Source organism: Marmota marmota, unplaced genomic scaffold (genome assembly GCF_001458135.2).
Source record: "Marmota marmota marmota unplaced genomic scaffold, marMar, whole genome shotgun sequence".
Taxonomy (NCBI): domain Eukaryota; kingdom Metazoa; phylum Chordata; class Mammalia; order Rodentia; family Sciuridae; genus Marmota; species Marmota marmota.
Genome location: NW_026000185.1, coordinates 261777 through 280544, shown reverse-complemented (window position 1 = coordinate 280544; position 18768 = coordinate 261777). Strand labels below are relative to the sequence as shown.

The 18768-nt window shown below is 42.8% G+C and overlaps 1 protein-coding gene across 3 annotated transcripts in view; it reads right to left on the bottom strand.

The window, feature by feature from the left end:
• The window catches only part of Txndc11 (thioredoxin domain containing 11), a 55523-nt gene that overhangs the window by 18815 nt on the left and 17940 nt on the right, over positions 1-18768 (bottom strand). For 2 of the 3 annotated variants that reach the window (XM_015490718.2, XM_015490717.2), the window contains 2 exons: positions 17713-17806; positions 477-589 (listed from right to left, as the gene is read on the bottom strand). In XM_015490718.2, coding sequence (XP_015346204.1) covers positions 477-589; positions 17713-17806 — 207 coding nt within the window. The remainder of the gene's footprint in view (positions 1-476; positions 590-17712; positions 17807-18768) is intronic. The other variant, XM_048789173.1, reaches the window with a different exon arrangement.

Genomic DNA, 18768 nt, shown 5'->3' with positions numbered 1-18768 from the left:
ATATCAGGGAACAAAGGAGACAACGGAGAACCAAGGATCTCTAGGGTGAGAAGTCATCGACTTCTTCCTCTGACTGGACAACTTAAAAAATCCATTATGTCAGCAAAGGAGAAAAGCATGTCTCATGACCACCCTTCATAAAAGACAGGAATGAACAAAGAACACCCCTCGCCCAGTGGAAGCTCAACCTCTGTGAACAAGGGCCAGAGAAACAGAGGGATGCATTCCACCTAGAGGGAAACTAACCAGGCTACACTAAAATCTAAGAACATAAACAGAGAATTGCTGAGTATTACGCTCCTGAGCTCCTGAGCCCTATAATGCGTGGACTCTGACCCAGGAGTGGGGTGCTGGTCTGCAGGTGCTTTCAGCCTGCACATAAGAGCACTCATGGGTCAGCCATTCTCACAGGAGCCTGTGGCCCACGCAAGTTAAGAACCACTGCTCTAATACAAACGCAATTTCAAAATACTTACAAGTGATGTGTTGAAATGTCTATGTAAATACACACTTCCAGAGTGTACTAAGGATACCAGTTTCGCAAGATGTTTATTTGTGATAACCCCAAATCGTACTGTTCCTAGGTAATCTGAAACAGAAAATTTTCCTTTATTAAAGAAAAGGCCTATGCCTCGACACCACCACAAACCCAATGATCACGTCCTGATGACAAGTCCCCTAGTGCAAGGCTCTTTCTGATAACCTAGCCTAGGCAGGAAGGAGAAGGAGCTGTGGGAACCCTCCTCAGACACAGACTGCAACCCATCCAGCATCGCGTCCACCCCTGAGAGGAGCATCTCTCACATGGCTTGCACTGAGGAGCGTACTGCAGCGTCTATGAGGCTCAGACCTGCCCCCCTTGCTCACAAGGGCCACCTCAGGGCCACGGTGGCTGCTATATTCTCGGGATGCTTCCCATGGCTGGCTCCTTGGCCTCATTCATCTCCACTCCCACCTTCTTCAACAAGCCTTCCCTGACCACCCACCTCTCCTCAAACACCCAGGGAGGGAGTCCAAGGGGACTGTGGTCCCTCCCTGCTCAGGCACTTTCCTTAATTTTTCATAGCACTTATTCATATCTACACAATCTTATTCATTTATTTAGATTTTCCTTGGTCCAACTTCCTCTTCAGAACATAAGTGCTGTGAAATATAAATCCTGTGAATGTTTACTGCCTGGGATATGTATATAAGAGACTGACAAACATTTATTAAGTGAGCAAATCTAGCATATACAATCAGTAAGAAAAAGAAAATGGTTAAGACAGGCAAACCACAGGAAAGGAAATGTACATGGCTGATAATTGCATGGAAATGCACTCAGCTTCACACTATCTCAGGAAAGCAAAATAAAACAAAATGCCACTTTTTACTTCAAATAGCCCAAATTTAAGACATAGGAAATGTCAAGTGAGCAGGGAATGCTCCCATACAAGGCTGGCAGAATCGGGAAGGCGGGCACAGCCACGTGGGAGAGCAGCTTGTGGACTGCTTGCAATGAAGAGGGACACAGCCAGCAACCTCACATCTGTGCATCAGGTGCCTGCAGACGTGAGGAACTCCAAGGCAGAGCTATCGGCACGGCAGGAACCGATCTCGAAGACACATGTGACAGAAAAAACAAGTGAAGATGCCAAGCCTACCTTTTATGTTAATAAAAAAGAACTCAACATTTGTAAAACAGTATTTTTCCTCATAGGTGCATATATTTAGAAATGTAAAAAACCTGAAAGGAAGGCGTGGTGGCATGTGCCCCTAGTCCCAGCTGAGGAAGGAGGCTGACTTGAGCCCTGGAGTTCAAGAACAGCCTAGGCAACACAGAAAAACCCTGTTTCAAAAAAACAAAAACAAATCAAAAAAGATTCTGAGCCAGACATGGTGGTGCACTCCTATAATTCCAGCAACTTGGCAGGCTGAGGCAGGAAGATCTCAAGTTCAAAGTCAGCCTCAGCAACTTAGCAGAACCCATCTCAAAAAAATAAAAGGGGTGGGGATGTGGTTCAGTGGTAAGCATCCCCTGGGTTAAACCCTCAGCACACACACACACAAGATTCTGAAAGGTTAACAGAACTGGTTTGGTGTTGAGGGACAGAGATGAATGAGGACTTCTGGTGTGACACTTTTGACTTTCTTCCACAAAGCACATAACACTGTAATAGCTATGTGACCATGAAGTATTTAGTGTTAAGAAGGATAGATAAGATAGTGGAGGAAAAAGTACCTTCCTTCCTAACCCCTTTCTGCTCTATTAGCAGATGTTACACAAAATCGGTTCAACTTTAAATTTACAAAGTTACATCCAAATGTCTACAGTAAAAAACACAAAGGTAGTAAACACAAGCAATCTCTGGTTCAATCTTGAGTCCATCCTCCTGGCAATGACACCTTGCTTCCCTTGGGAAGGAGCAGCTGACAGCACGAGGTGGGAATGACGTCCACCTTCTGCCACCGTGGATAATCTTCAACACAAACGTGACGAGTAGTTTAAAATGGCACAGAAGAAATAGCAGAAAAATAAGCCAAAAATTAGAGACTGATGGCTTGTGGTGAAGCAGGGCTGAGAGGCCTGGTGTCCCCAGGTGGGTTCTGACGGGACCCTGGCTGCAGTAATGATAAACCTAACTGTGCTGCACGAGAATCTGGAGCAGAGGGTGAGGGAGAGAACCCACCTGAGCAACTGGAAAGCGCCGCCCCCCAAATGGGTGCTGTCGAACAGGACAGGCAGGACTGTCTGTAAATGCCAGAAATCTCCTTCACAAATGTGTTTCTCACAGTGGTATAAATCGGCAATTTGGAGACTACTACTTTGTTTTTTATTTTGTGAGTAAATGTATTATCAATGATGAGCTCCAGGGTTCTCACTGAGGGAGTAAGAAGGCACACAGGAGAGGGGCTGGGTTGTGGCTCAGTGGCAGAGCACTTGACTAGCATGTGTGAGGCAGTGGGTTCAATCCTCAGCACCATATGCAAATAAATAAAAAATGAATGTACATCAACAACTAAAAAATATGAAAAAAAAAAAAAAAGGCGGCGGCACATGGGAGAGGGAATGCAAAGTGAATGCTGTGGTGCCAGAATGGAAGCAGAGAGTTATATAAACGAGGATGCCTAAAGTACCTGACAAGCGACCTGGAAGTGCAGATGCAGGCACACACGCACGCAGGTATTGCCTACTGCTGCCTGATGAGAAGACCTTAAAGCAAGGTCACCCAACCCCAACTCTTGCTTTCCAAACACCATTCTCTAATAAAAGGAAAGGCTCTCGGTGAGGAGACTGGTTCCAGAGCTGGGACCAGGGAAGTACAAGCCTGAAATTTCTTGTATTAAAACAAAGAAGTGCTCATAAGAGATGGGGGCTTGAAAAACATACATTGGAGAAAAGGGCCTTTTTCAAAAATGGTGCTAGAACCAGGCAGGTTGGCGCACACCTATAATCCCAGCAGCTTGGGAGACAGAGGCAGTAGGACTGCAAGTTCAAAGTCAGCCTTGGCAACTTGGCAAGCCCCTAAGCAACTCAGTGAGACCCAGTCTCAAAATAAAATATGGGGATGTCAAACCCCAGTAAACAAACAAACAAAAAAGGTACTAGAAAACTGGTTATCCACATGTAGAATAAGACTAGACCCCTACCTCTCACCCTGCACAAAAGTCAACTTCAAATGGACCAAAGACCTAGGAGTTAGATCAGAAACTATGCAACTCCCAGAAGAAAACGTGGGTCAACACTCCAGCTTTTAGACACAGGCAGTGACTTTCTCAATGGGACCCTTAAAGCTCTGGAAATCATGCCAAGCATTAACAAATGGGATGGCAGCAAATTAACAGCTTCTGCAGGGCTGGGGTTGTGGCTCAGTGGCAGAGCACTTGCCTTGCATGTATAAGGCACTGGGTTCAATCCCCAGCACCACATAAAAATAAATAAATAAACTAAGGGTACTGTGTCCATCTACAACTAAAAAAATATATATTAAAAAAAAAAAGAAAGCTTCTGCACAACAAAGAAAACAATTAGGAATGTGAAGAGAGAACCTACAGGATGGGAGAAAATGTTTTCTAACTACTTTCTAACAGAGGATTCTTATTTAGAATATATGAAGAACCCCAAAAATTTAACATCAAAAAACCACATAACCCTTTAAATAAATGGGCAAATTAAATAAACAGACACTTCTCAAAAGAAGAAATACAAATAGCCAATAAATGTACAAAAAATTTTTCAGCAACATTAGCAACTAGGGAAATGCAAATCAAAAAACTACACTGCACACCTCACACCAGTCAGAATGGCAGCCACTAAGAATGATAAAGAAAAGTGCTGGAGAGGATGTGGAGAAAAAGAACACTTTTCCGCTGTTGGTGGGAGTGTAAATTAGTACAAGCGCTATGGAAATCAGTATGGAGGGTCCTCAAAGACTAGGCCTGCAAGGACCATATGACCCAGTTACACCACCCTTCAGCATTATCCTAAAGAATGAAAGTCAGCCTACTAGAGTGACACATGCCTACCCACGTTTATAGCAGCACGATTCACAACAGCCGAACTATGGGACCAGCTTAGGTGTCCATCGATGGATGAATGGATAAAGAAAATGTGGCATATGTACACAGGGGAGTTTTTATTCCACCGTAAGGAATGAAATCATACCATCTACAGGTAAATGGATGGAACTAGAGACCATTATGTCAATGAAATCAGTCAAACTCAGAAGGTCAAAGGTCATATGTTTTCTCTCATATGTGGAGGCTAGAGAGGAAAAAATAAAAGAAAGGTGAGGAGGAGGATCTCACGAAAATCAAAAGGAGATCAACAACAAAAAAAGGAGATCAACAGACAAAAGGGACCAGAGGGTGGAAGGAGGGGAGGGAGGGGGGAAGTGCTAGGGAGTGATATTGGCCAAATTATATTGTCATACTGTGTGCATATATGAATATGTAACAACAAATCTCATCATTATGTATCACTGTGGTGCACTAATAAAAAATGTGCAAAGAGAAAATAAGATCTAGGATGAAAGTAGATGGACTTATCCAGGACACCAGAGCCAACCCAAAGCATTCCTAATGGTCAATGCTGGAACAATATGAATAAAATAAAAAGTGACGGCACTAAGGTGAAATAAACATCTGTCTCCATGAGACTATTACTAAGGGAGAAGAGTCAGCTTGTTTTCCCCAGTGCCAGGGCACTCTACCACACAGATACACTCCCAGCCATGTTGTTGTTGTTATTATTTTGCAGTGCCGGGGATGGAACCCAGGGCCATATGCACACTAGGCAAGTGCTCTACCACTGAGCAACACTCCCAGCCACCCAAGGTATTTATTAATTACAAAGGAAAAGACAGTAAATTCTCACTGGAGAAACCCAGCAGACACTACCTTAATTAAGTGATGAAGGTTAATACCACCAGTAGAAGATACGCTGACATAATGAACCTTTGAAAGTGGCATGAGAGGATATATTTCTGTGGCATTCTTGGAAAAACGCACACCCTTGTGCCAATCCACAAGAAAGCATTAGACAAACCAGAACTGGGGGACTTTCTATAAAATACCTAAGCAGTGTTCTTCAAAAGTGTCACGGTCTCCCAGCATCTTGAGAGGCTGAGGCAGGAGGATCATGAGTTCAAAGTCAGCCTCAGCAACTTAGCGAGGCACATAGCAACTCAGTGAGACACTGTCTCTAAATAAAATACAAAACGGGGCCAGGGATGTAGCTCAGTGGTTGAGCACCCTTGGGTTCAATCCTCAGTACCAAAAAAAAAAAGTGTCAACACTCATGAAAGACAAGGAAAGACAGAGGAATTGTCAGAGGTCAGGTGACTAAGGAGAAAAACTAACCAACTGCGATGTGAGATCCCAGATGGCATCCTGTCTGTTTTGATACTAGTGGAAACACCGGGAAAATTCAAATACGGACAGAAGTATAGTTAACCGTACTACAGTGATGCTAATTTCTTACCTTTTACAAAAGCCACACATCTGTGTTTATTTCTTAGTTTTTACAAGATCACCATACCACATAAATGAACACATGTCAATAATCCCCATTATATTATTATTACAGCTTGGGGAGGCAGGTAATCAGGGAAATCTCCGCTCAATGTCTGCAGCCTTTCTGTTAAGTATAAAAGTAGTTCCTGATTTAATCTTTTTCTTTTGGTGGTGCTGGGGATCAAAGCCTTGTGCCTGACAGGCAAGTGCTCTACCACCAACTCTTAATTTTTTTTTTTTTTTTAATGGTACAACATGTGCCATTTCCAGGGCTGTCATAGAAAAAGCAAGACCTAAGAAACGCTAAGACTTGGTAGAACCTAAACATCACTGTTCAGAGGAAAAGGCTGGACATTGGTGGACAGCCACAGTTAAAACGCAAGAAAAAGCAGCCAGGAAGGACACTCATTTGACAGTCTGCCAAAGTCACCAACTGGTCTACTGGAGCAGAGGAATAAGAAGTGACAGCCTGGCCCCAAAGCTGAACGAGGACATTTAAAAATCATTTTAACCCCATTAACAAGAATGGACAGTCTGCCTGAACAAAACAATCCTACCACACTCACACACTGAGTTTCAAACCCTGTTTTTTCATAGGTAAAGAGATGGACAAAAATCACACCTGTATCGAAGTTCCTGTTACAGTGGAAATCTTGTGGTCTCATGAGAACAAAGAGCAGGCTCACAGTGCAAGGGGGATGCAAGAAGACAACACTCCCTGCCCGCGGCCAGAGCACCTCCTGGGAGAGGGGGGCACTGGTCCTTCCACAATAGGGGTCTTTTTTTAAAAAAATATTTTAATATTTATTTTTCAGTTTTCGGCCAACACAACATCTTTGTTTGTATGTGGTGCTGAGGATAGAACCCAGGCCGCACGCATGCCAGGCAAGTGTGCTACCGTTTGAGCCACATCCCCAGCCCAACACAATAGGGGTCTTGATCATTTACAAAATAAATCCTTTTGTCCTAAACATAATGAGGCTTCAATATTTTAAGAACTTTGAGTACTGTGAATAACTTAATTTAAAAAGTTCTCAATATAATTCATTCACCTGATAACATGCCAGCTTGAGATCTCTACTAATCACTGTGACAGGCAGCGTCAAAGAGCACTGTGAGGGGCTGGGTGGTGACCCGGTGAGTGTTCAGGGGTGAGCACTTGCCCGGCACATGTGAGGCAATGGGTTCGATCCTCAGCACCACATAAAAATAAATACATAAAGGTACTGTGTCCATCTACAACTAAATTTTTTTTTTTTTTTTTTTAAAAGAGAGAGCACCGTGAGCTGAGCATGGTGGTGCACATCAGAACCTCAGCAAGCAGGGAGGCTGAGGCAGGGAGGGTTGCGAGTCCAAGACCAACCTCAGCAACTTAGTGAGTCCCTACGCAACTCAACAACTCCCATCGAAGGATGTACCTGCAGGGGACGGTGCATCCATCTTATTACAGAACTGCTTTCCCCTGAAGTCCACAGCTTCACTGTCTAGGTGGCAGCCTCGAGCCACATGTGGTACTGAGCCCTTGAGATGCAAACAATGAGGAACTAAATCTATTTAATTTTGAAGTGACGATTTAGCTGTTGGAAAACCTTTCTGTTTAAATCAACTTGGGTATGTCAGACTTTTATCAAATATAAGTTTTATAAAATCTAAATATACATAAAGTATTTCCAATAAAAATTTGGTGTTTAAGTTGAGATGTGCTGTTAAATGTAAAGTATAAAAGCATAAAATACGGGGCTGGGGTTATGGCTCAGAGGTAGCATGCTCGCCTACCATGTGTGAGGCACCGGGTTTGATCCTTAGCACCACATAAAAATAAAATAAAGATATTGTGTCCACCTACAACTAAAAAATAAATAATTTTAAAAAAGCATAAAATATTTTTTTAAAGACTGGGTTCAAAAACTAAAATAAGGTAACATCTCAATTTGATACTGATTACACGTTCAATGACAATCTAGATATAATAGGTTAAACAAAATACATTATTTCACCTGTTTCATTTTAATTTCTAATTGAAATTAACTATGTAATTCATATTATATTTTCACTGGACTATGCCAGGATAATAATGATGAAAAAGCAAGATTTGTTTATGTCAGGAAGAAAATTAGACAGAAATAAGTTACTTCTCTCAGAGGCCTACGGCACCTGGTATAGTAAAAGTGAGACCTGAAAGAACAGACACACGCCAGCACTGAACAGGGTCAATGTGCAGGAGACTTCTGTGTGAGCTAAGTTCTCAGGGACCATGGAGTTTCAGGACAAGAAACACACCCGTAGAGATAACTGCTGACACAAAACTAAATACAGCTAGATTGAGTCACATGACATTTAATCAGCATGACCAAGAAACCACTAAGTCCCTGGGGAAACTTCTCTACTTTTACACTGGGAAACAGTGACATTCCAATAGACCAACAAGTACCATGCACTACAGTGCCATCCATCTGCTTGGAAACAATCCTTACCTTATCCTATACTTTCAGTCACTTTTATTAATTTTCTGCTTCCCCACTCTTCTTTCCCAGGTTTTGGACAAGTTAGAAAAAGGGAAAACAAAGAATTATATACAAAAAAAAAAAAAAGAATGAAAAACCACTCCACTAACATTTCTAAGCACTTCCTTAGTGATCCATGTTTCCAATGCTTCATAACCATTTACTGGATGATGACTTCATCACTTCCAATGATAAATACATCCATCAACTTGGAAAAACTTTCAAAGGCCTAAACAGAATACGAAAATCCTTGTTTTCAAAGTTTAAACTATTGCTATTATTGCACTTCCCCCTAGAAATGTGACTCTGAGGCTCATACATTTTCTAAACTCTTCATATAAAGCACAAGGCAATCATCTAGGAAAAAAAAAAATCCTGGCACCTGGGCACAACAGGCACATTCTGGTGCTTGCCAAGACACTGCTAAATAAACACGTGACATCTTAGCCATGAGTTTCTTTCTTGTAAGTTAAGCATGAGAGAAAGAGCAATGTAGTTCCAAATAAATTATTTTTTTGATAAAAGAAACAACAGAGCCATAAATGCATTGTCACATATATTTAAGGTCACAGTAAAATGTATATCAACTGTTTGTTCTCATTTAACAAATACCAAAACAATAGTAAATCAGTCAATTCAAATACTTCCCTTGTATACATTTCAATTAAATTCCTTTCTTTTTGCTATCAGGGAAGATAAGACTTCACAGAAGATAAACCTTGTCAGCGTAGACAGCCTCCTCCACTTGCTGCTCTCAGGTTCCTCTGTTCTAAGGGATCAGTGTATGAACCCGAAGACCAGTGAGGAGTCAGGGCTGGGCTGTGGGCACAGCAGGATGCCTGCTAGTAACCTGGCTTGTTCTCAGGAGACCCAGTCCCTGCCTGTGGGAAGTTCTCATTCGGAAGGTATCACTAAAGCCCAAGGGAAAACGGGAAGCCAGCCCGAGGTGCTGAGTGAGGACAGCCGACTAACGCACAACAGGAGTTCCAAGAAGGGGGTCGGTGGTAAGAACACCTCCTTTTGATGCCCACGGGATGTGAGATGTCATGCCTGCTAGGCAATATGGAATCAATCCCCAGGACTTCAGCTAGGCCTTGACAAATTAGCAAGGGGGATATTAACCAGAGAAAGGCATTACATTTAAAGCAGCTCCACAGGCAAGGCCAGGAGGGAAGCACCATATTGTGCCACCAGCCTCATCCCAGTGAAGCACAGTGGCCAGAGGCAGAATGCAGCAGGGCTAGAAGAGGTGAGCTCTGGAGCACGGGTCTACTCCCATCTCAGCTCCTGCATTTACTGCTGTGTGACCGTATTAGTTTCCTGTCACGGCAATAACAAATTACCACAGACTTAGTGGTATAAAACAACATACATTATCTTAAAGTTCTGGAGATCAGAAGACTAAAATGAGTTTCATGAGCTGAAATCAACCCTGCCCTGTCAGCAGAGCATGATCCTTCTGGGGGCTCTAAGGATAATCCATTTCCTGGCCTTTTGTAGCTCCCAGAAGTTGCCCGAATTGCTTGGCTGCAGCCCCCTTCATCTTCAAAGCCAGAGAGGACGGCTAGACAAGTCACATCACTCTGACATTGTTCTTCTGGCTCTCAATTCTGCTTTTAAGAATCCTTTCTATACAATGGAAATAGTCCCTAGATAGCCCTGGGAACTCTCCCTACCTCCAGGTCAATTTGTCAGCAACATAATTCCTCCTTGCAGCTTAACAAATTTATAGGTTCTCTTTTATGGGAAGTTGTCATTCTGCCTACCACCTTGACCCCTGAGTAAGTTAACAACCTCCTCAGAAGCTTAGTTTTCTCATCTGTAAACAGTCCCTACTTCAAAGAGTGATGGTAAAGATGGAGGCAAAGTGCCATCATGGAGGTGCTCAAATATCAGCTTGTCATGTACAACTGGTGCTAGGAGTCTCTTTTTTGACCTTAGTTCTTACCTAGCAGCATTTTAAAAGCTTCAAAAATAAGTCATAATGGAAGTAAGATTATTTCTCATGAGCTGAGCATGGTGGTGCACACCTATAATTCTAGCCACTCAGGCTGAAGCAGGAGGATCACAAGTTAGAGGCTAGCCTCAGCAACTTGGTGAGGTTCTCAACAACTTAGTGAGACCCTATCTCAAAATAAAAAGTAAAAAGAGCTGGGGACATTGCTCAGTGATAAAGCATTCCATTCCTGGGTTCAATCTCTGCCACCCCCCGACAAAAATCTATGAAATGTGAGAATTCTGTAGCTAACATAAATGCAATGTAGTTCAAAAGTCGGCTTTAGGAACAGGCACTGTGGAATTGCTAACATGTTTATTCTAATGTATTAACAAGCACCCAGGGGCTCTTAGAACAAAGGCGGACAGTTTGAAGACTTCCCTCTATGAGTGAGAACTACAATAACCAGTGAGATTATCTGAGAACACCACGTGGTCCTAGACCCTGTTCCACTTAGAGAGCATTGTTAAGACCAAGGCCTTGTCTATAGATTCAAGGAGCCCAAAAAAATAGATGAAGTAATCTCTGAGTCAGCTTTGCTTGGTAGTCCTGTTTTCTCAAAGCCTTTAAAAAAACATTACACACTGCAAGAAGACCTACCTCCAGACCTCTTGATGTTGTGTAAAATTTGAAAACTGAACAGAAAATACTCCAGAAAAGCTTTATTCATGAGTAAGGCTATGGAGCAGGACACCAGCAACCATAGCAGCAGTAGATGCCTCTTGGTGGAGCAGAGGGACCCTACAATGCAATTCCTCTTGAATTCCTCTTGAAAAAAAAAAATAAATAAAATAAAATCACTAGAACAGTAGATTGTTCCTCAGTATCTGGGGAGATTAGTTCCAGGACTCCCCACCTCTAGGATGCCAAAATCTGAGGATATTCAGTCCTCTCAGTAAAATGGCACAGCTTTGGCATATAACCTATATACACCTTCCCATGTAAATCATCTTTAGATTACCTAGAATGCCTAATATAAATGGTATTTATATAAATGTTATAGTATATTGTTTAGGAAATCGTGACAAGAAAATATCTGTACATGTTCAATACAGATGGAATTTGTTCATTTAATTTTTTTCTTAAGACAGAGTCTCTTACTATGTTGCCCAGGCTGGCCCTGAACGCCTGGACTCAAGTGAATCTCTTGTCTCAGCTCCTTGAATAGGAATTTTTTTTGAAATTATTTTTGATCCTTAGTTGAATCTAGGAAACAAGAGGGCCAACTGCATTTCCCAAAGATGATACTTAAAGAAACTAATGCCACAAGGTTTCCTTGTCAACTCCATTTAGAAATTCCCAAGGGAGAGGGCAGCTTATATTACCTTTAGGTAAATCAGCCTGTCTTCAAGGTGACATTGAGGTACCATCTGAATTTTAATTAATTCATTAGGATGTCAAGGACAATGAGAAGCCAGTGGAGAGAAAAATCTAAGAGTGGACCAGGCAGGGGCTCCACAGCCTTGGTGTAGCGATTCCCATACATTCTGTGAGCAGCCCTGAAGGCCAGGCAGGAGGAAATGCAGTGGTAGTATGGGGTAGGACCCACAGGACTTTTTCTGTGGGCACTGGGGACTGAACTCGGGGTCCTCGACCACTGAGCCACATCCCCAGACCTATTTTGTATTTCAAGGTCTCACTGAGTTGCTTAGCACCTTGCTGTTGCTGAGGCTGGCTTTGAACTCACAATCCTCCTGCCTCGGCCTCCCGAGCCACTGGGATTATAGGCATGTGCCACCGCGCCCAGTTCCAAATGACTTTTAAAACCCCAGTTAAAATCTTTTCTCAAGTGTCCTTTAATAATCATTCATTGGGGCTGGGGTTGTAGCTCAGTGGTATAGAGTGCTTGCCTCACATGTGTGAGTCACTGGGTTCAATTCTCAGCACCACATATAAATAAATGAATAAAATAAAGGCCCATCAACACTAAAAAATATTTTTAAAAAATAATCATTCGTTGACCTTTTTAGCTACAACTATGGTCAAACAGACTATTAGAGCGACAGAACCAGAAGGACCCTGGCTTCAAGGCGCTCAGCACACACTGTCTGAGCACGTCACTCCTCTTCCGCCTGGAGAAAGCCTCAGTGGCAGCAGGTATTGCTGCTACAGGGAGGGGACAAGGAAGACACCCAGGGCGGGTCAGTGACTTGATTCCTATACAGATGCTATTTGGGGGGAAGGGTTACTGGGGTTTGGAACCCCTCCCCCAAAAGAAGTGCTTAATCACTGAGCCACATCCCCAGCCCTTTTTTGTATTTTTATTTTGAGAGAGGGTCTCGCTAAGTTGCTGAGGCTGGCTTTGAACTGGTGGTCCTCCTGCTTCAGCCTCCAGAGCCACTGGGATGACAGGTGTGTGCCACTGCGCCCGGTTGTACAGATGAATTCTAAAACAAAGTATTACAGACTTTAAGACTACTACTTCACTCACACAAAAAGTATCTCATGGTTTGGCCTTAAAAAACAGGCACCATCCTTACCTTCACCCTACCCAAACTTTCAGATAGACAAACACAACAGAGAAAAGTCAAATATTAGGCTTCAAGCTTACAGACCCGACCGTAGCAGACAAAGGCCAAGGCAAGGCACTGGAGGCTTCCAGCCACTGTCTCACACCCCCCACCCCGGGCTGCTCTGCTGCGCATCGCTGTTGTAGGTCAGATGAAAAACAAGATCAAAATTTGCTGCAGATTTTCTTTTTCAAAACCATCGCCAGGGACTGGAGCGGAAGCTCCGTAGAGGAGCACTGGCCTCACGCGTGTAAGGCTGTGGGCTCACCCTCAGTGCTGCGGCTCCTCCTCAGAACACCACAGCAACAAAACCGCCACATCATCGCAGAAATGTGTCAACAGTTTACTAGCACATAATTCTATAGGAAATAATGAAATAATTGTAAGATGAGGGGGGAAAAAACCAAGCAACTTAAAAAAACGAGCCCTTAGGCTGGGGACAGAGCTCAGTTGGTAGAGCGCTTGCCTCGCACGCACAACGCCCTGGGTTCAATCCCCAGCATCACACACAGGCAAAGAAAAATGAGCCCTTTACCAAATTTTCTTTAGGTAAACAAATTGTGAAGGCTTCTGCGCATATGAAACAGTTCCAAGAAGAGCAGGCTCCCCAGTCGGGCAGAGCGGAGGACGCGAAAGGGGTACCCTTCAGGCTCAGGAAACACAACGACTATCATTCAGGATTGTGACGTGATCACACACTACCAAGAGACCCGTAGACCTACTAGGAAAAATGAAAGGAGAGTTTGAGTAAATGAGGGATCACACTGTGAGCCTACAAAAGGAAGCTGAATGTTACGATCATGTCAACTATCTTCAAGTCAATTTAGACATGTAATTTAATTACAACCAAAATGCAGTCAAAGGCATGGATGTATAAAAAGAATATCCCGCAAAACACAAGAATTAAAGGAAGTGGAGTCCACGGTTTACCACAGAATAACAGTTTATGAAGCAAGAAATTCAATTACATTCATTCATCTAAAAATAGACATCGAGACCAAGAGAAAACAAAGGAACAGGCTGGACTGTGTGGAAGTAGGGACTCTGGTAAAGCAGGTATCGCCAAGATGAGGGAGAAGGGAAGCATCATTTTGTAAATGGTGCTAATCGATTAGCCAACAAGAAGGATGGGGGAAAAAAATCAAGAGCTGTACATCTTGAGTTAAAATAGCCAGGTAGCACACTATGTAAATAACTTTCACATTTAAAAAAGTAGAAAGTTTTTTTTTAGGGAAAAAAAATTAATAAAAAGAACCAGGGATTTAAAACATGAAAATATACAATTTCTACATGAAGAATAATGATAGAACCAGGCACAGCAGGGCTCACCTCCAATCCCAGCTACTTGGGAGGCTGAGGCAGGAGGATCATAAGTTTGAGGCCAGCCTCAGCAACTTAATGAGAATCTGTCCCAAAATATAAAATAAAAAGAGGTGGGGATGTAGCTAAGGGTAGAGTATCCAACACTAGAGGCTGGGGGGGTGGGGAGGAAACAGAAGAAGAAAGAAAAAAAGGGTGGAGGAGTAGAAAGAGAAGAGGAGGAGGAAGATGAAGGAGGAAGAGAAGGAGAAAAAGAAGCTAGGAAAATAATGGACAGAAATATAACCAAGTATTCCTACCCACACCACCTGCTACCGACAGACCAGCATCAAGGCTGAGTGAGATCCACAAGTAAAGGATACCAGTAATTGAGAGGAAAGGAAATAATTAAAAGACAATTCATGTTATAATGTGGAGATGGAAAATGAATTTCCCCTAATTTTCTTTATTGTAAAGATATTCAACAAACAGCCTAGAGGCAGCAGTAAAGCACCACAGAATCAGACCTTGCAACTCAGCCTTGGCATCCCCAGGGACATCCCTTACCACACAATACGGCACCCAGACATGGTGCTTCATCTGTGGCACAGTGTCAAATTCTTTGTGGACTGATGGCCAGCTGGCTTCAGGAAACAAATGAACAACTCAGAAAGGTCCTGGCCACTTCTAAGGCAACTCTGAAGAACCATTAAATCGGGCTGGGGAAGTGGCTCCATGGTAGAGCACTAGAGCCCCCGAGTTCCCTCTCCAGCATGGTTAAAACAAAACCAAACCATCAAGCGCGGGGAGAGTGCGCGCATGTGAAGCAAGGCATCCGTGCTCTGTGCGCATCTGCTTCCTAGGCAGCAGTCGAGCACTTCTTCAGCTCTGTTCTCTAAGCAAACATGAAGCTTGCTGACCTTTCCTCAGGTCTTGATCTGTGTACACATTCTAAACAGGACATCCACATAGAATTTACATGTGAAACTGCATCTTTTTTTTTTTTTTAAGTGCATGTTTCTCTTTCTGCAAGCTGTTGTGAATAACAAGGAAAATACTATTTGACTTCAGAGTAAGAAAAACAAAGTGGGAAAGCCTAGATGCTCAAGGTAAGATTTATTTTAAGTAATCCTCCATGGTGTACATATTAGAGAAAACTGTCATTTCAAATGTGTCTTTCTTCTAAAAATGATTCATTAAGCTTAAATGTACATTTAGTACACACAAAAAAATGAAGTGGATAAAGATTAGTTAGAATGAATCTAAGTTCCCATAAACTTGCACAAACAACAGGACTTTTCAAGGCCAGGCCCAACTAGAATCATAGAACAGAGAAAGGTAGAAAAGGTAAACCCAGACCACATTTATAAGAAAAAAGTTTCGTCAAAATTTGTGATTTGACCAAGGAGGTTCATTTTGTACTTCTAAGGTTTATTATTCATCTAATTAGTGCTAGGGCTGGAATCCTGGGCCTTGAACATGCTAGGCAAGGGTGCTACCACTGAGCAACTCCTCTTCCAGCCCTTTTCCCTGTGGTTCATTTTGAAAATGATGTTTCATTCATTATGGCCTTGAATTCCTGGTCTAAAGGGATCCTTCTGCCTCCACCTCCTGTAACGGGGAGTGAGAGTACAAGTACACACCACCATACCTGGCTTGAGTAACTTTTAGCCTTTTATCCCTCATAATCCTATTTTATTCTCATTTTACCCTCCCTTTGCTTAAACAAAGGGGAAAAGTCTACTGACTTGCATTTGGAAAGGTTTTTCCACTTTAGAAACCTCTGAATGAAAAAATAGTTTAAGATGAGTGACTTATTTCTCACTAACACAGTACAGCAGCACATAATAGAAGATAATCAAGTAAAGCATCCTTCTATGATTCTAATATCCCCTTCAATTCAAGAGCTTGCATGCTTCCACCACGTCGGTTAAAGATTCTAGGTTACCTTTTATATTTAATCCTAAGTTAAGGACTTTAATTTTTCCTTAAAAGGCTTTAATTTTTCATGAAAGGCTTTGAAAGTCTCCTTCTAAAGCTTCTTTAAGTTTCCAGTATTTTGTTTGCAAAGTACAAACTCTGATTCACTAGTCTTCTCGGTCACTTGAAGCTGCATAGCTCAACTCTTCCACGTGGACGGAAGACATGAAAGCTTGCTTTCTCCCCCAACGACCCCATAGAAAAAATATGTACACAAGAAAATCTTAAGACAATGTACACACTAAAATAGCCAGTTGTATGACTGATGTATTAATGACATACTGCTATAATAAAAAAGCTGAAGCAACTTAATAACCAGTAACAAACAGATGGCTACATATTTTTAGTTGGTCTATTGGAGTAAGATGATATGGCCATCAATCTGATCACTCACTTGGCAAATACTGATCAAGCCCCTGCTATGTGCCAGACACTGGAGAAAAACCTAAACCAAAGAAAGACACATGGTCTCTATCCTCAGAAATCTGAGGGAAAAAGATATTAAACAAACCATCTTATAACTGCATACACAGATGTAAACTGTGTTCAGTGCTACGAAAGAAACAATGGGGCACCCAATTTAGAATGGGGGGAGGGCTAAGTTAGTGAGTTGCAAGAGTGATGTTTGAGCTGCACCCTAAAGATGAAAGGGTCTGCTATGGGGTAGATGATCAGGCCTGAGGCTGGGGCACTTCTACCTTCCAGGCAGGAGCAGCACGTGCAAAAGCACAGTCAAGGAGGAAGGGTGACACCAGATCCTGGTGACATGTCCTCCGGTCGGGTTCAGAGTGGGTGAAGGGGCCTGAAGCAGAGTGCTGACAAACAGACTGAGACAAGTGAGTAGATGAAAGTGTCCAGCAGAGCAACAGCCCTGAGTCATGACCGGAGGGAACGCAGAGCCACATGGGAAACGCAGGACGATGGGAAACGCAGGACGATGGGAAAGCAGGACCCCCAACAACACGTGGCAACTAAGTCAATGAAAGGTGGCGAGAGGGGAGGGCAGCAGGCTTCTGCGTAATGCGACGGGACTTTGCATTTGTAAAAATACTCCCCAAAAGAAGTGCATTGCTAAATTAGGGTATATGCAACTGACAGATTAGATAATCACTACAAACTCTGACCCAAACTTGTAACTACACACTAACAATGACGAAATGATATAAAACAAAATACATAGTTGTAGACACCATATGATCAAACTATATTTTAAAAAAGCTAAACACTGAAAAGACTGTATTTGAAATAGTGCAGTACTTCGTTTGCTAATGACAGAACATTAAAAAATGTAATAATTTACTAAGAATACGTTGAGAAAAGGAATCTAGCAAATTAGAAAATATAGTCATCATGATAGTATATGCAAAAGATATCAATACAAATATATCTCTGTTAAAAGTTCTAATGTCTTAATGTGAATCTGTTTTACCTTTCTTTAATGAGTGCAAGGCTGAGGTGAAGAAGGTCAGATAGCCAGGAGGCTGGGGTGAGCTGCTGAATTCAAAGTACCCGAGTACTCCAGGCTGCAGGAACAAGAGCACAATTAGGTGACTGACACATTCTCAGTAATGGAGAATATTTTAAATATGCAAAAAATAACAAGACATAATAATTGACAATTAGTGCATTTTGTTGCATTTCTTTAAAAAGTCTACCCACCCGAGAAAGGCTGCAAGCTGGGGCTGAACTCCACCTCCATCCAGAAAGTCCTGGGGCTAAGGGACAGAGTGCAGCAGCCTTTATAGGATGGGCCATGGCTACTCGGGGCACTGAAGCTCAAAGCTCATTCTCCCACCCTAACTAAGCAGGGCTTTCCACCTCTTCTGACAGCACTCTTCTCCTAGACCTGGCTCAAAACCTCCAGGTCAGGTTTAATTCACTCCAAATTCACCTTCCCACTTCACTGGAAATCAGGACATATCTAAGCGGTTTCATGTGTGTTCAATACCCAGCACCTAGCATAGTCCAGTGGCAGGTCAGCTGTCCTCTCTGGTCAGGGCAGCTGCAGAAGGTCCAACATTTGCCCTTCTGCACCTCCACCCTCACCAAACTCATTTCCACTTGCTCATTCTACACCAAGTTTACCAAAGAATGGCCCTTCCATCTGCCAAACCTATGAATTGTCGCCTACTGGACACATTCCGCCCTCCTGCTCACAGCACCTATTCTCCTTTGGAGGTCCCATGGCACTTCTTGTACCTGGTTTTGCTCTTTAATCATTGTTATCTGTCTTAATAGCTCAACTGTGGGCTCCCTGAGGAGAGTGCTGGGCCTGGAGTCGGAAGACTTCAGCTCGAGTCGTGGCTGAGTGCCCAATAGTGGATGATCCTTCACATTAGCCTCAGTTTCCTCTCTAGGAAACAGGCCCAGCTCTTCGTGGGATTGGCGTGAAAAGTAAATCTGATAAACTAAGGCACCAGGCAATTCAAAGAGTCCTTTTCAGCCCAAAAGCCTCAACACCATGCTCTCAGTAACTGTGGAGGCT